The 21777-nt window shown below is 36.6% G+C and overlaps 3 protein-coding genes and 1 non-coding gene across 4 annotated transcripts in view; 3 read left to right on the forward strand and 1 right to left on the reverse strand.

The window, feature by feature from the left end:
- LOC778563 (chordin) overlaps window positions 1-3310 on the forward strand; it is an 8729-nt gene extending 5419 nt beyond the window's left edge. The window contains exons 16-23 of the mRNA XM_026834784.1: window positions 480-551; window positions 829-928; window positions 1166-1392; window positions 1561-1702; window positions 1933-2001; window positions 2155-2358; window positions 2706-2872; window positions 3044-3310. Of these exons, the coding sequence (XP_026690585.1) occupies window positions 480-551; window positions 829-928; window positions 1166-1392; window positions 1561-1702; window positions 1933-2001; window positions 2155-2358; window positions 2706-2872; window positions 3044-3187 (1125 nt within the window). The 3' untranslated portion in view covers window positions 3188-3310. The remainder of the gene's footprint in view (window positions 1-479; window positions 552-828; window positions 929-1165; window positions 1393-1560; window positions 1703-1932; window positions 2002-2154; window positions 2359-2705; window positions 2873-3043) is intronic.
- Window positions 3311-4595: 1285 nt separating this feature from the next.
- LOC100183635 (fatty acid-binding protein, intestinal) lies at window positions 4596-7927 on the forward strand. The gene is made up of 4 exons (XM_002127777.5): window positions 4596-4731; window positions 6763-6935; window positions 7244-7348; window positions 7622-7927. The coding sequence occupies exons 1-4, from the start codon at window positions 4659-4661 to the stop codon at window positions 7670-7672; spliced, it is 402 nt and encodes a 133-aa protein (XP_002127813.1). The 5' UTR covers window positions 4596-4658; the 3' UTR covers window positions 7673-7927.
- A 2438-nt stretch (window positions 7928-10365) lies between these two features.
- Window positions 10366-10437, reverse strand: trnat-agu. Its single transcript has one exon. It is a non-coding gene; the product is annotated as a tRNA-Thr (tRNA).
- A 50-nt stretch (window positions 10438-10487) lies between these two features.
- Window positions 10488-21777, forward strand: part of LOC100181761 (xanthine dehydrogenase/oxidase-like) — a 14355-nt gene continuing 3065 nt past the window's right edge. Inside the window, exons 1-25 of the mRNA XM_026834856.1 lie at window positions 10488-10598; window positions 10753-10810; window positions 11097-11193; window positions 11711-11819; window positions 12011-12179; window positions 12488-12574; window positions 12818-12924; window positions 13228-13465; window positions 13821-13978; window positions 14310-14516; window positions 14626-14810; window positions 14984-15158; window positions 15551-15637; window positions 16075-16189; window positions 16398-16576; window positions 16926-17048; window positions 17280-17386; window positions 17942-18062; window positions 18424-18551; window positions 18815-18902; window positions 19399-19526; window positions 20026-20176; window positions 20509-20663; window positions 20889-21066; window positions 21481-21632. Of these exons, the coding sequence (XP_026690657.1) occupies window positions 10527-10598; window positions 10753-10810; window positions 11097-11193; window positions 11711-11819; window positions 12011-12179; window positions 12488-12574; window positions 12818-12924; window positions 13228-13465; window positions 13821-13978; window positions 14310-14516; window positions 14626-14810; window positions 14984-15158; window positions 15551-15637; window positions 16075-16189; window positions 16398-16576; window positions 16926-17048; window positions 17280-17386; window positions 17942-18062; window positions 18424-18551; window positions 18815-18902; window positions 19399-19526; window positions 20026-20176; window positions 20509-20663; window positions 20889-21066; window positions 21481-21632 (3374 nt within the window). The 5' untranslated portion in view covers window positions 10488-10526. The remainder of the gene's footprint in view (window positions 10599-10752; window positions 10811-11096; window positions 11194-11710; window positions 11820-12010; window positions 12180-12487; window positions 12575-12817; window positions 12925-13227; window positions 13466-13820; window positions 13979-14309; window positions 14517-14625; window positions 14811-14983; window positions 15159-15550; window positions 15638-16074; window positions 16190-16397; window positions 16577-16925; window positions 17049-17279; window positions 17387-17941; window positions 18063-18423; window positions 18552-18814; window positions 18903-19398; window positions 19527-20025; window positions 20177-20508; window positions 20664-20888; window positions 21067-21480; window positions 21633-21777) is intronic.

Consider the following 21777-nt stretch of genomic DNA (forward strand, 5'->3'; position numbering starts at 1 on the left):
CTGACTATATTTTAAGTGTGAAGGATATTCTGTTCAAAGTTTGGTTCAAGGTCACCTATGGCCATATAATACACCTGGCAGCAACAGCAACAACTCATTTTTTCCACATGGTTGTGTTTTAATTTTATTCTCGGGAGTTATTTTATTACCAAAACAACAGCACATTTAAGTCGCTGTTCCAGTCACATTAAAGTTGAATTTAATTTAGATTTTTCCAGTCATGTTTTAAAATATGAATATTTTCTTTTACAGTTGTTTCTGGACTAAGCAAAGAGCGTGACACAACATTAGCCGCACATTTACACGGTCTCGCTGAAATAGCTGAAACAGAAACTGGACATAAACAACTTTTGAAAGGTTTCTATGGAAAAGAGGTAAGTTTTTACTAAATATAAATTTGTAAAGTTTTTAACAATATTTTGGGGTCTTGCCCTGTAACCTATGTGTCACAGGTTAACTTATATCATTTTCTTATATAGGCGCGTGGAATATTAAGAGAGTTATCTTCAGAAATATATGAACATCTCAACCAGGGCAATGCTTTTGTACAGGTAATGTCACTTTGAACAAATAGCTTTTTACTTCTGTATTTAATGTACTCCTGTTTTACTGTAAGCGTGTTATCGACTGACTTTTTTTGCATATAATATAACTGTCATGCCTTTTTTTGAATAAGTTTTATATATGAGTGTGTTACTACTACTGTCTTTTTCCCTTCGTTTTGCTTTTGTAAACTTTTCCGATCTTAGTTACAGTGATAAAATAAAGTCATTCATTTATTTAAAAAAGTTGATAGTATTTACATGAACTAAAAATCTCTTTTCTTAGATTGCAACAAAGTCAAACCCAGGTGGAGAAATACGTGGTCGTGTTCATATACCAAACACTTGCTCCAGGACAATAGTTAACAAGGCTAACCATAAACAAGGTAAATCATCATTTCATATCATTTAAATTTAAGAGCAGGTAAACACAGAACAGTGTAGTTGAAGTGAATGAACGTACTTATTCTACCGTTCCGGAGCAACGACAGTCGCAACACGAGTGTTCTGTTTTATACACCTTATGCTCGCTTTCGAGTTACCATATTTAACTTTGTGAGTGTATAAGGAACCAGCTAAATTTTGTAATAAGACTAAATGTTAAATTTATCATTTTTTTACAGATACTTCAGACACAGACCAGAATTCATTAAGTGTTCCAAGCTCTGATGTCACCACGTCACGGGTGACTGATCTCGATGCAGTGGTGCATGACGGGGTAATCCCAACATACACCGAGCGTCGTTTGGAGCTTGACCCATCCGCTTGTTACGTCATAGACGAATGGAAACCCCATGGTAGTGAATGGGCACCAGATTACGACCCAAAATGCACAATATGCGTTTGTGAGGTGGGTGACTTTTGACCCTAGGGGTAAATATGGGAAATCCGTGAATTAGATAGTTATTAATATTTTAAAAAAATCAAAAATTAAAATTAAAAAACAACTTTTGTAAAATTAAATAAAGTCTGTTTTATACTTTTAAATCTCCATTTGAAATTTAATGTTTTTTTACAGTCCGGTAGTTCACTTTGCGATCCTGTTTACTGCCCGCCACTAGAGTGCGGCAGACCAGTGGCCACCGAAGGGAGCTGTTGTCCAGTGTGTAACGATGGGTTTGGGGAAATACCAACCAAGCATGATGATGGGGCTTCTATAGGTTAGTTTTGTTTTGTTTTTTCTTTGTTTTCTTTCCTTTTTACATGTCTTACTCTTATCGTTCTATACAATTGTTTCCCATTGCTCCAAATAATCACTCACAAAGTTACACATGTGGTTATAACGACTGCCGCTGCCCCGCAAGGGTGTATTGCATTTAATTGGATTCTTATTCATGTTGTACACTTGTTTTTCGGCGCTTATTTTAATTGAATTTTGTTTATATTTCAGGATCTCTGTTTGGGTCTCCATTTACACAACTCGATCAAAAAGAAGACGAGAAAGAAAAAGAGAAAGAAGGTAAGATTCCGAATAAATAAATAGACGTAACTTGTTCATTTTCCCGTGCCGAGACAACGAAAGTCGTTATAACAGGAGTGTTCTGTTTCATACATCTCGTGCTCGCGAAAAAAACGGTAAATTGTATTTTATTCACAAAAACAATCTTTACAGGTTGCTACTACGGGGGCGATGGACAAATACACGCGATAGGTTCATGGTGGCATCCATATTTTAAACGATTCGGCCACGTATCGTGCGTGAACTGCACGTGTAGGCCAGACGGTGAAATTGTGTGTGGAAAAATTACGTGCCCGCCAGTAACGTGCTCAAATCCTATCAAACAAAATCCGAGAGATTGCTGTAAAACTTGCCCAGGTAAATATGTAAATGAATGAATGAATGTGGATTATGTAGCCTTGCGTGTCGGACAAGACAGTCGTTATAACACGTTCTAAATAAACGGATGAAACTTGCTTTACCCTTGCTTGTCAGGACAACGACAGTCGTTATAACACGTGTGTTCTGTTTCATACCTCGTGACCGCTTAGGCTACGAGTTACTACATGTTGTGGGTGAACGAGTGAAACGTGTTTATATGTGGCTGATACTTTAAACATCCATAAGCGGTAACTGGCTTGGAGAAATTGTTTTGCTTGTTGGCTACAAATAATTGTCAAAAGTTTATTTTAATTCCAAGTTTTCTAAATTTACATTCTGAACAGAGGTCACACGTCACGAACTACGTCACGAATCACGTGACCATCGCATGCAGGACGACAGCGTGTCCAGGATGTGTCAGTTTGGTCGTGAGCTACGAGCACCCGGGGAAAAATGGACGCTTGGATATCTGGGCAGAAGAAACCTTGAATGTATAGAATGCGAATGTGCTGTAAGTATTTCTGGCCACAAAGTGCATGAAATAACTTGTTTTTTCGTCGCGTATCGTAACCCGGATATTCTGTTTCATACACCTCATGCTGGCTTACGAATTATCGAATATGTAATAATACTAATGTATCTCAAAAATAGTTTTACTAAAAACCTTTTTTTTAATTTCCAGACCCATGGTGTGAAACACAAGTGCCGCAAAAACTGTCCAGCTGTCAGTCATGAATGCAGTCGAGTGGAACGAAACGTTTCCGGTTGCTGCCCATGGCGTTGCGCGGACCGTCAGAGGTCGACCGAGAGATTTCCGTTTTCGTAAGATGGTTTTCCACGCTTGCCTTTTTGTTTATATCACTGTTTGATATTGTGCCTGTGCTGTGGTTGCATTACATTCCAATTACGTTTAATAAACGAAGTATTTTTTGACACATTTCATACAAAATCTGCACTTTTCTAGTCCGTGTTCCGGTGTCGTGATATATTTGGACTGAATTTGGTTTGGGTGCTATTGCGCATGCGCCGCCACTATACGCACGCGCATACATGACAACATGGTCAAGTATCTCATGTCCATATTGTCGGCACCCTATATGTCACGCGGCAATAAAATACGCAACATACACCTCTGCTAGTATACTAGCAAGAATTTAATACGTTCTAGGTAAAAATATACCGTTATGGTTACATGTTATTGTTCTATAAGTAAAATATAGACTTAAGTTTCAAATGCTGCAAAATGTATAAAGACACCCATGTTATAGCCGAACATCACATACATACGAACATACCATGTAGCTGTACATGATGTATAAAGAAGACATCCATGTTAGAAATGTAAATTTCCGCATCACGCTTTCCAAATAGAAATGACGCGTTGTTTTATGACGAAATAGGGATATGTGTATTTAGAGCCTGTTCGCTAGCTCGCGGGGTGAACGACCTGTACAGTACGTCGTCATGATGCTGATATCAAAAGAGACGAATCATACGCCGTGCTATATAAAGGAACAGGGTGGGGAAATCATGTACAGATTTCGCATACTGCTTTCAAGGTGCACTGTTCTACAGTTTGAAAGTGTAACTTGAAAGAGCAATCTGTTTAGTCGGTTTTTGTTTAAGTTCAATGCCTATATACACGTTATGTGCATTCTGTGGCCATTGGGCTGTATCAATTGTTAAATTGGTGATATTTTGCTACATATTTTCGCATATTAAGTTATTTAGTTATTTTGCGGCTAAATCATTGCGATTTTTAGTTACCGCTTCCTTTAAAGAGCAAATTACTGCACAAAGCGCGAGGTATAATCAAGAAAAAGCGTGTGCGCCGTTTTTGAGCAAAGCGTTTTCTGTGGCAGTCACGACTGCGTATCAAAACAGTTTAAGCCTAAAGGGGTATAGGACAATGTGTGTCTTAGTTTCGAGTAATAAACGGTTTATTGAATCGTTTTATAAAGAATAAACGTTTGGGGTAACACAAAGAGAATTTAATAATGTGGAAATGTAGGTATTACTAGCTCAAAAAAAAATTTAGTTACAGATAGCTCAAAAACTATTGAGAACGGGTCCTTTTATACTATAGGCTACTCGACAAACATAATGATAACTTTCGTTGTGTGTCTGAGTATATTGATTCTCGCGTATAGCGTCTTATTGAGAAAGCGCAAACAATGTAGAGTACACTTTAGTATAAGAACTGAGGCATATTTTCTTATTTCAATTTCTAAACCTTTTTTGACTAACCACTGTCGTTTTCTACCCAGAAAGTTAGACTACTAAAAAAACAATTCAAAATGGCAAAGGCAGTCGCTGGCAATTGGACACTTGACAGAAGCGAAAACTATGACGATTTCTTAAAAGCAGCAGGTAAATATACCGTTTTAGCATGTGTTGTACACTGTGTATTATAAGCTAATGTCAGATGTTTTGTCGTATTTGGCGCCATTCGTGCGTAGCACTTATGTGGTGTTACGTAACGGTAAAGGGGTCCATTTGAGATTCTGTTCTATGTTTGGGTGAGGTCCTGCAGCGTACATGCCATGGCACCTGAGATTTCCTGCAACATTTGCGTATTGAATTTGCAAGTTATGTAAATGTCACTTTCAATTACAAAAAAAAACTGACACTATAATACAAACCAATATATAGTGGGGTAGGAGAAGACGGGACACCTTTAGCACATAATATCCAAGTATACTGATCGTGTTTTAAACAATTAACAACGGTCTATGGGAGTCGCGAGGATATACGGTTTTATAATTGTTTGAATATTCTTTGTTTACTACCAAATGGGACAAGAAAACAAAGGTGTCCTATCTTCCCCCACTCTACTATATTGTATGTCTCATGCCCGCTCACGAAATACCAAGTTTGTAACTTCGTGGGTGGTCGTTGTTCCTTTTGCTCGACCGTGGGCACAGGGTGAATACGGTTGAAATATATTATTAGTAAAAACTGTCAAAATATTTGCCAAAGCATTAGTGAGTTGGAAATCAAGTAGGCTAGTATTTGTAAAGAAACATTATTTGCTCTTATCTGTTCTTAAGATGACCTTTTATTATATGCAAACAGTTTTTGAATAACGGATAAAAGGTCAGAACTTGACGTGATTCAATATTTAACTTTTCCACGCTGTTTTGATCCATTTGTGAATGCATTATGTGGTTAACACATAATGCATTCAAAAACAGTTTTCGGGTTAGATCCAAATGCGACGATAAAAAAGAACAAAAAGCCAACTTATCATAGTGTATTGATGAACCAACTTATCATAGTGTATTGAACCCACTATGGTCTTAACTCATCTCATTTTATTAAAGCATATTTTAACCAAATAACCAAATCAAACGTTATTCCAAAAAACTATAAAAGTTTATTTCGCAAACAACTCGGTAATTTTCGGCAAAACAAAGGCTCTTTAGCGTCGCAAATATTTATCTCATAAAACCGAACCGTTTAAAGCGAACGAACGTTAAAAGTAAACTGTAAATAATAAGTTGCTAACCCAGTAAGGTATATCTGAAAATGTACAAAGTTTACATACGAAACGAGGTAGTAAAATTGATTCTACACGTTCAACAGGGCATGGGGTATATAGTTACCATGTTCTACAAAGTCCAAAAGGTCGTTCAACTGTGGGATCATGTCGTTTAACCGATTAAGTACCGATTAACGCGGGTTTGACAGCTTTTACGCCCTTTGTAGAAAGTAATAAACTGCCAACACCTGTAGTTCCAGGTGGTAATAGTTTGTCCATGTAAAAATTTAAGACAAGTTGCTTTTTGTCATAAAAGTTGTAAAATTAACGATCTTTATAAGCCATAACGTTTGTTCTGGCTTAACTGTCGACTTTGTCTCAGCGGTCATACAACATAGGTCAATAACCCCGTTCAAGCAACTGCCATATGTGTAGACACATGCTGTATGTAGCTTATGTGTGTGTTTGCTATTCGTCGTACTTACTAGTGGCTTGTGTAACTGGGCGTTGCCTTTAACTTCATAGTATATGCCATATATATATATATAAACATATCTATATATCAACTTAGACGCATAAACCACGAATTTTGGGTCAGTTTTAATACAGTTATTTGTATTCCTTTTATTGGGAATTAAAATATCCAACACTATTTATTTCTTACGAATACTAGCCAGTGGAGGCTTATGGGTTATCTAAACTAGAGTCAGCCACAAATTAGGAAAAATTTAAAAAATCTCCCAAAATAATCACCCGAAAAGTTACATACGGGGTAACTCTCGTCAACGTACGCGAGGTGTGCGAAACAGTAGGCTACACTCGTGTTTTAACAAACGTCATTGCCCCACCAGGCGAGGATAAACCAGTTACGTTTAATGCATTCAAATAAAGCGCACTAAATTTTACCAATGCTCTTACAGGAATGAACTCTATCAAGAGAGCAATGGCCGTAAAACTTGGCGGTTCACTAAGCATTGAGAATGTTGGTGGGAAACTGAAGGTAAAATCGGTGAATGGACCAAAGACAAAGGAAAGAGAAATGCCAATTGGAGCTGATTTCGATGACGAAGGCCCAGGAGGCGGCTCTGCCCGGGTATATATACATTCAATGCCGTGGTGCATTTTCTAACTCTCTTTTTATGTGGTATATAGGGTGGGGTAAGACGGGATACCTTTTAGCTCATAATAACCCAATAACCTGATCGTGTTTTAAACAATGAACAACGGTCTATGGGAGTCGTGAGGATGCGATTTTATAATTCCCTGGATTTTCTTTATTTACTCTCAAATGGGACGAGCAAACAGAATACTTAGGTGCCCCGTCTCCCTGCCGCGAGTAACGTTTATTCACTCTGTTGAATTGTGTGCAAACTAATTTCAAAACTTCACGTTTGGTCGCAGGGTCGCTGGGTAGAAGAAGGCGACACAATGGTTGGGACATTCAAGACAGAGAAGGGAAAAACTTTCGTTATGAAGAGAGAAATTGTTGGCGGCCAGCTTGTACAGGTATAAAGATAATTATGTTGAACATTTTCTAACATAAGCTATGTATGATATACCCTTGCGTGGTGTTAAAGCACGGCTGTTTTGTTTCATATACCTCGTACCCAAGTTGCCACATTTGTTACTTTGTGTGTTATTGAACGAATGTAACTGATTTATTCTCGTGTGGCGGGTAACGACAGTTCTTCTAACACGGGTGCTCTGTTTGATACACCTCGTGCCCGCTTACGAGTTATTTTCATACACCATTTTAAATGTGCTTGTTTTATATTTCAGACCATGGACTTTGATGGCGTAGTTTGCAAACGTTACTTCAACAAGAAATAGAACCTTACTTGCAACTAAAACAAGAAAATTACATCGTCTAAATTTTAAAGCTATCTGTAATGTTTCGGCTACCTAACTTTAAATTCTCATAAATATCGTTGGAGCTGTCTAAATTTGGTTATATACACGTTTGCCATATCCTGTGAGCCACTTGGAATGTGTTTTTATTCGAAATTAATCTATTTTATGGTTGTAATGTAGCGCACCTATAATACAGTCATCCAAAATTAATGTAAAATAATGAGTTTCACAGCATTATGTTGTTATTTTGAGTTTATATAACTTTATAAGTTCGCGGTTCAACAAAACAAATTCAAGTACCTTGTGTTTTTATTTTATACATGGCTTCATATACAAACACGACCGCGTAGGGATCTATACCTGTAATGAATAAATGTAACTTATACTTTACCCCTGCGTCGCTGGGAAACAACAGTCGTTATAACACGGAGGTTCATACACCTCGTACTACCTTATGAGTTACCATGTAGGGTACTGTGGGGGGGGGGAGATGGGACACCTTTAGCACACAATATCCAAGCATCCTGATCGTATGTCAATGGGAGTCGGGAGGATGCGTTTTCACAATTCTTTAAATATTCTTTGTTTACTATCAAATGCAATAAGAAAATAGAACGAATAGGTGTCCCATCTACCCCCACCCTACTATATGTTAATTGAAATTCAGGGTCCAGTGCAGTGAAATGCATACCAGACAAACCTAAGGGATTTGGAGTAAAATAGTCGATGTTTTGTCGCCCGTTAGGTAGTAAAAAATGAATATTTGGTCATTTATGTAACCGTATCCTTCGGACTTTAACGGAGTTGTTAATTGTTAAAAACACCGTTGTGAAATTGGTATAAATATATTGGAGCTAACGGTATACACCTCAATGATTTCATGCTATGAATCAGACGTGTGTAATCACACCGATTAGATTTGGGTGCGTTTTGTTCTGTATACATAAACACATGCAGGATGTACGGCCGGTGACACGGAAAATAGTTAAGTCTAGTATATCTGTGTAAATTTCTTAGCTACTAGAATTATTTAGTAGGGTTGGGAAGATAGGAAACCTTTTTATTCTATTTATTCTAAACACGAACAGTATATTTGAATATTATGTGCCAAAGGTGTCCCATCTTCCCCACCTTACTATATATATATACTTAATAAAAGTTTTAATAGGGAATTTTAGCAATGCTAAACTTAGTTATGCAGAGGTAATATAAATGGCCATTTAACCATAACCATATAGCTGCAACATAAAAAAAATACCATATTTTGTTATATTTGCTTCTTCGAAACCATTAGCATAGGTCGCAGGCTATTACTAAAACAGCGAAGAGAAGACAATCAACAGCAAAACGATACAGTCTTTTAAACACGCTATGGTGTATGGGAAAAAGCATTAGTTAACGCTTTGCTGCTTCATTGCTGTTAAGCCTGGTCTAGTAATTTTAAGTTACTGAAATAAACGTGATGCGGAAATAAAAGGTCGCATGTTAACACTGTTAAGGTGGCATTTGTTCTTTAAGTAATCTTGTAGGTTTTCTCCAATTTGCCCAAGGCTAAACATAAGACAGTACCTGCAAAGCATTGTATTCTAATTTTAAAACCGAGCCTACGTTTAGCGTATTTTTATTTTACAAGACATAATTTTGAAAAGTAGACCTATTTTTGTTATTATTTTATTAATAAAAAATTAACTTTAATAAATTTCGTGAACCTAGTCCGTATTTGATCCTAAATTTAAAGTATCGCGCGACAGTTCTTACAACTTATAGACTGCATATAGTCAATGTACGGTCATTGGCTCAAAGTTGTAAAATACATTAATCTTATGCGATATATGCTCTGTGCTCGGTCAGCAATTTGTGGTTATTAATTAATTTAGCTTGCCTTCGTTGTGAAGAATGTGTACACGGTAGAGTCGTTAAAAATTAAGCTTATATTGACCCACTGTATCATATCAGTGATACGTTATCTGCACAGCTAGTGCTAAAGTTATAACTACATAGTGCAAAGTTACCTACCAAGCTGGAAGTATGGGCGTATTATTTCATGTTGTGAGAATTTATTTAGATGTTTGATAAGTTACATAGGATTTGCTTTTTTGTTTGGATATATAGTACTGTGGGGGAAGATGGGACACGTTTTGCACCTATAATATTCAAATATCCTGATCAAGTTTTAAACAATAAACAACGGTTTATGAAAGTCGTGAGGATATGGTTTTATAATTCTTTGAATGTTCATTGTTTACTACCAAATGGAACGAGAAAATAGAGTGAAAAGGTGTCCCATCTCCCCCCGTCCTACTGTAGTAAAGTAAGGCGGGGAAAGATGGGACACCTTTTCGTTCTATTTTCTCGCCCCGTTTGGTATAGTAATGAAAACGCATTCAAGCAATTATAAAACTGTATATCCTCACGACTTCCATAGACCGTTGTTTTAATTGTTAAAACGTTCAGGATATTTGAATATGATGATGTGCTAAAGGTGTCCCGTATTTCTCCACTCTACTACTTATAGCAAAGCCTATATAGATAGTACTCTAATTCAAAAAGAAAGTTAGACGGTAAATATATTTAATACAGAAATGAATTACAGCGATAATTTTGCAAAATAGTTTAAGACAGACAGGCATATATAGTGGTTGCTCTTTGCATGTACCAAAAAGTGACAACATAGGCACCACTGGGGATCGAACCCAGGATCTCCTGTTTACTAGACAGGCGCTTTACCACTAAGCCATGGCGCCGATGCGGTTGTCATAATAATTATGAAGACATTCTTTCAGTTTTCGTTACAGGTATAGCAGGACAAGACCTTAGCGAAAGCATATGCAAAATGAACGATTTATTAAAAGGGATTTGGTCTGAAACATCGGATGTATTAACATTTTACGTCAATGGCTCAAAGGTACGGCGTTTTCAAATTATATTAATTATCTATCAGAGTGTAGTTGGCCGATATATTGAAACGGTCCGGTTATAGAGTATAGCGCCCTGTGTGGAATGCATGTGTAGTGGAAATTTAAAAATATTTTACCTAAATGTGAACGTTGTTTATACAGATCGTAGAAAAAGCAGCAGACCCAGAAACTACTTTGCTCAGCTACTTGAGAAGAAAAGGTAAGCCACATAACTAACGCTGCTATTCATTGTTGGTGTCTATCCATGGGCAAGACAGTTAACCGTAGTAACTCCAACTCGGAGTTATCACCCTCAAAGTTACTTGTAAGCGGATATGAGGTGTATGAAACGAAACACCCGTGTTGTAACGACTGTCATTGCTCCGCCACGTAAATAAGTTACACTTATTCATAATTAGGATATACCCGTTTTATAACGACTGTCGTTTTCCAGCCTCGCAAGTATAAATAAGTTACATTCATTTACTTAAGTCTTTTTTCTGCAGTTGGACTAACAGGAACAAAGCTTGGGTGTGGCGAAGGCGGATGCGGCGCTTGTACAGTTATGGTTTCGAAATGGAACAAAGACAAAGAACGCATCGAGTATGTTATGTAAACCCCGTGTATTTTGGGTAATAGGCCAACCTTGGCCTGAGTTCCATGTGTCATGCAGTATCTTCCCGTAAGCTAGGAAATTATTTAAAACTGAACGGTATGAAATCGCGCGGGACATCGGTAAGCGTTTCTACCTTAAACGTATAGGTTAGTGGTTCAAGACCAAGACTCGCTGCTCCCACGACGCGTAACATGAAGTATTCCCAGACACGTCCATTGTTGACTTTAAAAGCTATACATTAAAAAAACGTTGAGGTTAAACAATTTGCATTTATTCAGAAGAATAAAATGGTAAAACCTTGCAATTACTTTAGCTAAATATACATTAACGTGGTCTCGATCCAAAGCTACTCGTAATATCAGTCCCCTTGATAAATTTAAAATCTGAACTCGTGACGTCACAATAATACTTACTGTTTCGTTTCCCGCCGAAAGAGACGTGCCACGAGGAATCAAAGTTTTTAAGTTTTTTAAAATATTTAAAAGAAAAATCTTGTTTTTTTAGGCATTTAGCTGTTAATGCTTGTCTAGCACGTCTCGTTTCTGTCCATAAATGCTCTATAACTACTGTAGAGGGCATTGGAAGCGTTCGTACTGGCTTACATGCTGTTCAGGTACATTTTTTCATTTAACACTAATTTTCTCAAACTATTCCATTTTAAAACTTTGTTTGAGATCAGCAAAATTGTAGAAGTTTAATACTTGTTTAATGCACAGTAAACAAGCCTGTATAGATCAGTAGTAAACTGTAGCCTATTTTGTTACTTTGAATATTCTTTGAAGTAGGTATTTGTTATTTACCCAGGAGCGAATATCAAAGTTCCACGGCTCACAATGTGGTTTCTGTACACCTGGTATTGTGATGTCAATGTATGCATTGTTACGCAATCAGCCAGTTCCATCACTTGAAAATATCGAAAGTGCTTTGCAAGGAAACCTATGCAGATGTACAGGCTATAGACCGATTCTGAGTGGTAAGCTAGTATTTAAATGAATGTAACCTATTTATTCTTGCATGGAAGGGCAAAGACAGTCGTTATAACAAGGTTCTGTTTCATACACCTCATGTTTGCCTACGAATTACCATGTATGTGGATTTAGATGCATTTTTTCTTTAATGAGATTTGTTTTTTGAATCTATGGCTGACAATTTAGGTAATCCATTAGTAACCAGTGGGTCGGAGCAACGAGCAATTGGTCTTAAGTGTCCATTGCCAAAGAACACACAGTATAATCTATTTTAGACAGTATTGCATTGTAAAATCTTTTTGTTTACTTTCAGCTTTTCAGACATTCACAAAGGAAAATAGTGGGTGTCCTATGGGTGCAAAATGTTGCAAAAATAAAGACAACCAAAACAGCAAAAGCGGTAAAATCTTAAATCTCTTTACATGCCGACTAATCTAACCTATGAACTTGGAAAGTTAGCAACAGAAAGCTATTTATATTGCAGTGTATGGCAATAAAGTTTATTTTATAAGTTGGAGTATATTTTGTTTCAATTTTTGAATAAATCGAATAAATGACTGTAACTTATTATTATTGTGTCCCATTTACAGTTACCATGTATGTATAGTAGGTTCAAGTTTTATTAACAATTAACTGTTTAAAGGTCCAGATGAGATAAGCAATCGCTTTGTTGAGCCTCACTCTGCCAACCAAGTATGTTTCAAACAGTATGATGGAACGCAAGAACCAATCTTTCCACCTGAGTTATTGGTACATAGAATTTATATTTTTTAGAATTAAATTTAACTGGATGTTTATGCTTTAATCTTCACCTGAAACTGCTTTTTTAAATTCAATGTCTTTACCCATAGATACCTAACTTTAAAAATACAGGGGAGGCATGGATAGGTAAACAGGCATTTCCGTAAAAGAAACTTTACTTTTATGTTTACCAAATAATGTAGTGCAAAGAAGGCCTGTTACCCCAGGTTTGGAACCATGTCTTTGTCTATACGTTTTCATTGCTGACTAATATTTTATTGCAATTTTGTAAAAATATTACTCGTCTCACAGATGTCCTGCAAATCTGAGGTGGATTCTGCTTTAAGATTTGTCGGCGAAAATGTGACTTGGTACACCCCCATAACTCTTGAACAGCTAACAAGGTTGAAAACAGTGTTTCCAGATGCCCCAGTTGTTTCTGGTAACACTGAAGTGGGGATTGAAACTGGGGTAAAAGGTCTCCACTACCCTGTTATTGTAACATCAACTGTGGTTTTGGAAATGGCAAAAATAGAAGTGAATGACACAGGTACTATTGTCACACATGTCATATCGAACTGTTTTTTTTGTTTAAGTTGCTTATATTCGTCTGGTGCTGTGGCTGAGGGGCTCAGAGGGAAAGGGTTCGAGGCTCAAGTCTGCTACTATTGTCAACCAAATAAATTGTTGGCTATACCTTAAAGAAAAACTGTTGTTACCTTGCCACATGAGGATAAATAAGTTACATTCATATTACTTTACTTTATAAGTTATTTTACAAATGCATTATAGATGTACAAGACATTCCTTTAATATGTAATATATGTATAATGTGTACAAGATACTTGTGAATATTTATTGACAGTGAGTATGATGAGAAAATTTAAACCCACATCTCAACACAGGTGTGAACATAGGAGCTTCCTGCACTCTAACAGATATTAAATCAAAGTTCCTTGACTTGGTTAATGGCTCCACATTACAAAAACATCAAATGCAACCACTGCATGCAATGTTGGAAATGATTCACTGGTTTGCTGGGGACCAGATACGTAATGTTGCAGTAAGTAATGCTTTCATTGCTACGAACTTGGTAAATCAAATTATTTAGTGTGTATATACACATAATTCTTAGGTCCAGATTACAACTTCAAATATATCTAAAACGCTAGACACCCATAAGTACTGTTTTGTTATAACATTGGTGTCTTCTTATACACTGGACAAAAATGATGTATTCATATACCTCATGTTCATAGTAAAGTTTTTACATCGGCGTCTTCTTACACACATGATGTATTTATACACTTTATGATAACTGCCAAGTTAAAACACCACACACACATAGTCTATTCATATTTATACATCTCATGCCTATAATTCATTTCAACCAGGTTATTGGTGGAAACATAATGACAGCTAGTCCAATATCTGATATCAATCCAATCCTAATGGCTTGTGGTGCAACAGCTACATTATCCATGCATGAGAGGGAAGATAGAAAACTCATAATGGACCAAAACTTCTTTCCAAGCTACAGGAAAACAGCAGCTCTGAAAACTGAAGTTCTGTCTTCAATTTTTCTACCATTTACCAGAGAGGTACAATATTCTAAATATAAATCCAGCGCAATTGTATCAAACTGTGCTGTTCTGTTTTGTTGACCACTTTGCCACGGCACTAGACTGAAAATTTTATGTTTTACACCAGAATGAATATATGAAGGCCTACACTCAATCAAAACGCAGGGAAGATGACATAGCAATTGTTAACTGTGCCATGAGAGTCCAGTTCTATCCTGACAGCCATAAAGTAAAAGAGTTTTCCGCTGCTTTTGGTGGAATGGCGGCCACTACTGTATTAGCAACAAGTGTCATGAACAAAATAGTAGACAGGTAATAACAGGCATGCACTTTTTAAAAAGTCATTCATATTAATATTACTGCCACTGTGTTAGTATGATGTATTGAGCATCTGCTGCATTTATTCTAAATAAAATCATTTATTCATTCATGGGCATGTACACTGTTATCATTTCCACTTTTCACATTCATTTCTTTGTATGCAGAAAATGGGAAGATGATCTTATTGAAGATGTTGCTCTTTGGTTGCGGGAGGACTTCCCTTTAAAGCTGGATACTCCTGGAGGAATGGTGGAGTACAGGGAAGCTCTTGCTTTGAGTTTCTTCTTCAAGTTCTACATCTTCGTCAAAGATGATCTTTCTAAGAAAGGAGTTCATGTGGTAGTTCTTTGGTTATATTTATGTGATTCAGTATAATTAGGGCATGGTATAGCTGGACAGTGAGCATGAGGTGTATAAATACACCCAAGTGTGTTTGGTGTAAAAGACAGTGAGAATGAGATGTATAAATACACCAAGTATGTCTGGTGTAAAAGAAGGCATCTGTGTTATAACTCAAAAGCGAGCATGGGGTGTATGAATACACCATGTGTGTCTGGTGTAAAAGAAGGCATCTATGTTATAACTCAACAGTAAGTTTGAGGTGTTTGAATACATCATGTGTGTCTGGTGCATAGGAAAACCTCTCTCAAAAAAGCATGATAAATTTAATTAACCATTGATTTCATTGCTAACATCTCACATATACATGATGTTTCTTTATATTTCCACAGGGTAAGATTACTGAGAATGAGGAGACCACTCAAGTTCCACTTGGTGGGAATGATCATGGAACACTTGGTACACAAACGTGGCAAGAGGTATGTTGTATAATATATTGGGTGGAATCTGTTATTATCTGATGTCTAGGTGTATAAGAAGGTAACTATGTTATAACTTGACTGTGAGCATCAGGTGTATGACATGTTAGTTGTACGAAGGATTTTATGTTATAATTTAACCATGAAGTAGTGTATAAACACACTATGTGTGACTTGTGAATAAAAGGACAGACAGAAATTATTTGAGCATTAAAAATCCACCATCAATCATGCCTATCAGAAGCCATTGATACAAACAATGTGTGATATTTTGTAAAATAGTTTTGTGTAAATATACTGTATATAATCTGCATAGTGAGCATGAGATGTATGAATATACCGTTTGTGCATGGTGTATAAGAAGCCAACTATAACTAAGCTGTGCCTGTGAGATATGTTGTAAAATAATCTCAATCTATAATCAAACTTATTCCAAGGTCTCACCTGATCAAAACATAGAAGATATGGTTGGACGACCGATACAACACGAGTCCTCACAAGAACACGCAACTGGTGAAGCTAAATATGTGGATGATATACCGACGTTTAAAGGTCAGATATTCATACACCTCATGCTCACTGTCAAGTTATAACATGGGTGTCTTTTTATACACCAGACACACAGTGTATTTATACACCTCATGCTCACTGTCAAGTTATAACAAGGTGTCTTCTTTAACACCAAACACACATGTTGTATTCATACACCTCATGCTTACTATCCGTTTTTGATTTTACCCCGAATTTTCATTTTTTGCAGACGAGTTATACATGTGCCTTGTAACAAGTGAAAGGGCACACGCCAAGATTCTTGAAGTTGACATAAGCAGTGCGGCAACTTCCCCTGGTTTTGTGAATTATATCGATCATCATGATGTGCCTGGTGTAAACGAATTCGGTTGTATCGCAAAGGATGATATTGTGTTTGCTGTCGATAAGGTGAGTTACATTTGTCAGTTTAAAAAAAAACAAACCAGAATCATTTACAAAGTTACATATGACGTAACTTATAAGTTTTATTTAACAGTTATGAAATATCCCAAGATAAATTATCACCGCAAGGTTGCATGCATATGTGGTAACTCGTAAGCAGGCGTAGAGTGTATGAAACAAAACACCTGTGCTATAATGGCTGTCTTTGCCCGTCACTCAAGAATAATAAAACATTCATTCGTTCATTTACAAAGTGACATACGGGGTAACTCATAACGGGCACAAGTGTATACTAAAGAATAAATAAGCTACATTTATTTATGTGACAATTCAACAAGAGGTTTGTAACATTTAGGTGACATGCGTTGGTCAAGTAATAGGAGCCGTGGTAGCAGACACAGAAGCACATGCACGTTTGGCTGTTCAGAAGATAAAAGTCAAATATGAAGACATCTTACCAAAAATACTCACAATCAAGGTATTTACTAATTCTATTTTATGTGGGTGATGTCCTGCAATTTGGGATTTAGGCCCAGAGTTGGAACATTGCCCTGACACCTAGGGTTATTGATATTTATGCTAAATTTAGAAAACAACAGTAAAGTTTACCAGAAATTTTAGTATTGAGTTTAAGTACCAGCACTGGGACTTGAACCCAGGATATCTCTAACATTTATAAAACATTCAATAAACATTATATTTTTTACAGGATGCAATGAAACATGGCTCATATTTTAAACCAATCACACACCTGAAGGTAAATGATGCTGAAACAGCCATGAAAACATGTGATGATGTTGTAGAAGGAGAAATACGGTAAGTTATAAAGTATTAGTAATATCTATAAAGAGGAGTAGTTGAACATGTTATGCTACATATGATACTAAAGAGGAGTAGTTGAACATGTTATGCTACATATGATACTGATTATGTTCAATGAGGGTGAGGTCCTACTGCATGGCATTTCATGGGATCTGAGATTTAAGCACAGTTGGACCACATTGATTCATATTCCATAGTTTTTAATGAATGCCGTTAAGTGTCTTGCCAAAGACATTTACTCAACATGATGGCAGCGACGAGATTTAAACCCATAACCTCTGGGTTACAGGCAGGGGCACTAACCAACTGTGCCACAAGACTGAACCAACATACTAACTGCATATTACTTATCCTATTCTTAGTTGGTGAGGTCCTATGTTATGAGACATCATGGTACCTGAGATTTATGCCAGAGTTGGCACATTGACTCTCTATGTTACAGCAGCCCGAAATGAGTTTTTGTTTATTTTTCTAGTGTTTCCAACCAAGTAATTGATTTTATTATTTTCCAGTGTTTACAACCAAGTTTTTGATTTTATTACTTTCCAGTGTTGCCGGCCAGGAGCATTTCTACATGGAACCACAGGGTTGTTTGGTTGTTCCTAAAGGTGAGAAAGGGGAAATGGAGATTTTTGCGGCAACACAAAGTCCAACAGAACTGCAAGATTGGGTGAGAAAATATGTAGCTTTATCGTTACTTAAATAATGTCACTATAGAGTTAAAATTCTCCAGCAGGCTAAGGGATAATGCATTTTTACCAATCAGAAAAATAAACAAATAACAAGTTACATACAAAATAACAAGGTATATAAAACAGAACAGTTATGTTATAACTCTTGTCATTACCCTGCCATGCGAGGATAAACAAGTTACATTTTACCTAAAACATAATTTTTTCCTTTCTATTAAAAAAAGTGTTTTAACAACTGATGTATTATCGTTACTACCCGTGTTTTTACTTTTGTAAACTCTGCGTTCTTCGTTATCTTGACCAAAGAGCTGAAACAAATTTCATTAATTCATTATTCAGGCTGCCGAAGTGTTGGGTGTTGATTATAACAAAATTGTAGTTCGTATGAAGCGAATGGGAGGTGGGTTTGGTGGAAAAGAAACTCGCTTTCATGTTTTCTCTAACCCTGCTGTTGTTGCTGCTAATAAGTAAGTTGTGTTGAGGTGTTATAGCTTTTGGGTTTGAAGTCATATTGTTTATTGTATAGTTAAGTTATATAAGGATAAGGTTCTTAAAGTGCTAATTAGACCTAATTATTGCTAGAAATCAGATTGGGTTGTTTATAAACATACATGGTGTATTCATACACCTTATGTTAACTGTCAAATTATAACATGGGGTCTTCTGATATACCGGACAAACAAAGTGTATTCATGCTCCTTATAATTTTTAACATTATGTTTAATTTTAGATGCGGTAAACCAATTCGTTGTGTCCTGACAAGACAAGAAGATATGCAAATGACCGGACAAAGACACCCATTCTATGGGAAATATAAGGTGTATAAATTGTATTATTTTTGCCACAGTACCAACATGCACACCAAATTGGTAACACAGCATAATTTTATTACACTGGGCTTTGAACCAGGGACTCTCCTGTTAGATCCAACACTGTACCAACATGCACACCAAATTTGCCACAGTACCAACATGCACACCAAATTGGTAACACAGCATAATGCCATCACAGTGGGCTTTAAAACCAGGGACTCTCCTGTTAGATCCCACACTGTAGTGTTTTGGTTTAATGCTGACACCATCAAGTAAATTGTTTATATACAACACTGATCGTCTTGTGTATGGAATAATGACATGAGATTAAGATTCTAAAAATATTGTAACCAAACAAACGTGATAAATCCAAACAATCCATCTGAATTTATTGGCTGTGATCAATACTAAGCGCACTACAATGCTACAAATAGTGCAATAAACTTTTTTTCCTACTGTCCCTAGCCCAGAGACTACAGGTTAACAAACTGTTTTTTTCCAGGTTGGTTTCACAAAAGAAGGCAAGTTTGTTTCCCTTATCTTGGATATTTATAACAACGGTGGTAACAGCACAGATCTGTCTGGACCTGTCCTGGAAAAAGCTATTCTGCATGCTGATCATTGTTACAGGTAGTCTGATATAATATGATGTTTCTATTACTGACAATTATGGAATAGACCAAGTTCAAAAGGGCTTACATCCCAGGACTTAGATATGTCTAATGGTATAATTATCAGCCATACATTATTAAAACAAACTAAAAAACGCCAACAAAATTACATACAAATTCACTTGCAAGCGTAGATTGTATTAATCTTCCTTAACCACATAATCACATATATAAGTGATAACTCATAAGCGGACACTAGGTCTATGAAATAGAACACCCGCAGTATAATGAGTCGTTTATTCTATTGGGGTGAGGCCGTGCCCAATTTTTTCAAATTCAATAGCATATGTCTGAAACACCAGTGTTATTAGAACTGACATTGTCAGTTACATTAATTTAATTTAATTTTTTTTTTAATCTTTATTTAATTATATACTTTTATATATAACAAAAAAATAAACAAATAAACTTGCAAGCATAAACTTTATAAGTCCTCCCTAACCCAAATTATTTCCCAGCATTCCAAACATTAGCATCACCGGTTATGTTTGCAAAACTAACATTTCCTCGAACACGGCATTCCGTGGGTTTGGTGCACCACAAGGAATGATAATAGCAGAAGACTGGGTTTGGAAGGTGGCAACCAAACTTAATGTTCCCCATGAGAAAGTAAGTGGAAAAAACTATGCAGAAATTTGTACTGCTCATTCTTCTGTGTTGCCTATGCCATTTTTGATTGTATTTACTTTTTTATTTGCATTAATTTCTTCTATCAGTCTATATTGCTAGATAGAAACTGTGCCTATACATGGTGTATTTTCAGTTTTTTTTCCTCTTGTTCATGTTTCAATTACTGTCAATAACTTTGTTCTGTGTTAAAACAAAAGACAGAGCAGTAAAAATAGAGGGTAGCCTCGAACCTGTAACCACTAGCCAAGAGGCAGGCACATTAACCACTGTACTACAACTCCCAAATAACTTAAATATTTTGTAATTCTTAGATTCGTGAAATGAACATGTACAAGGAAGGTGACTTTACCCACTTCGGACAACAGTTAGAAGATTTCTATTTGAAACGCTGTTGGGAAGAATGTTTGAAAAGGTCAAAGTTCACGGAGCGAAAATCAGAAGTTGAGGAATATAATTCGAAAAATCGGTAATGAGGTTTTAATGTTGATCCATTTTGTGCTATAACTTGTTTAGATGCAACATTTGTATATGAGAAGTCACTTTTTCCTATACCTCAGCAGCGATCATGAGGTGTATGAATACACAATGTGGTGTATCAGACGACTCTTAAACTAAAAAGTGGAAATAAGCATAATGAGGTGTATAAATACAATGTATGCCACATATTTCCCAAAGTATATTTAAAACACAGTTGGCGAAAACGTGGAATCTCGTGCATTCCAACTAAGTTTGGAATATCTTTTGCTGACGGAGGTGGTCTACATCTTAACCAGGCGGGGGCGCTAGTACACGTTTATAAAGATGGCTCGGTTTTGGTAACACACGGTGGGACCGAGATGGGACAAGGACTTCACACAAAGATGATACAGGTTTTAATTGTTGCAGATATTTCTCTAAGTGCAAATTTGCGATAAAGTTTTAAAAAGTTGAATTGTGAATTCTGACAACAGGTTGTGTTTGAGTTTAAGATTGAAATAGTCATAAAAAAGTAGTTGGTTAAATTTTGACAAAATGAAATTAACCTTTAGCCCTTAGTGTCTTTTGAGCTGTGTATTTTGAAAGTCCTTCTTTCCGTGATATTTATATTTGAACTGGTATGTTGCATGTTAAAACTGGCATCAAAGCACAGTGGTTGTAGCACCTACTACACACTGTCCCTAGCCCAGAGACTACAGGTTTGAGGCTCGACATTGCCACCATTGTGGTTGAGTGTGTTCTTGGGCAAGACATCCAACGGAAATTGCTCCAACCCAGTAGACTCACTGAAACTAACATTTTTTCAGGTAGCAAGCAAATGCTTGGGAATTTCTGTAAATCATGTTTATATATCGGAGAGTGGAACCAACACCGTTCCCAATACTTCTGCAACTGCTGCAAGCACTGGAGCTGATCTAAATGGAATGGCAGTCAAGGTAATGTTGAGTATTATTTTCGTGTAACTAGGGTGGCATGGTGTATGGGTTTACCATGTAAGTCTATTTTTGACCGGCGCCGTGGCATAGTGGTTAGCGCGCCTGCCTGTAACCCAGAGGTAATGGATTCAAGGCTCGTCGCTGCTACCATTGTGGGCGTATGTGTCT

The sequence above is a fragment of the Ciona intestinalis genome, chromosome 6, assembly GCF_000224145.3.
Source record: "Ciona intestinalis chromosome 6, KH, whole genome shotgun sequence".
Lineage (NCBI taxonomy): Eukaryota > Metazoa > Chordata > Ascidiacea > Phlebobranchia > Cionidae > Ciona > Ciona intestinalis.

What these genes read in the sequence shown, in the direction of transcription:
- LOC100183635 (XM_002127777.5), top strand. Translation starts at nt 4,659, where the DNA reads ATGGCAAAGGCAGTCGCTGGCAATTGGACACTTGACAGAAGCGAAAAC. An exon ending in CGATTTCTTAAAAGCAGCAG is followed by an intron (nt 4,732 to 6,762) that starts GTAAATATACCG and finishes ATGCTCTTACAG; the next exon opens with GAATGAACTCTATCAAGAGA. An exon ending in CAGGAGGCGGCTCTGCCCGG is followed by an intron (nt 6,936 to 7,243) that starts GTATATATACAT and finishes GTTTGGTCGCAG; the next exon opens with GGTCGCTGGGTAGAAGAAGG.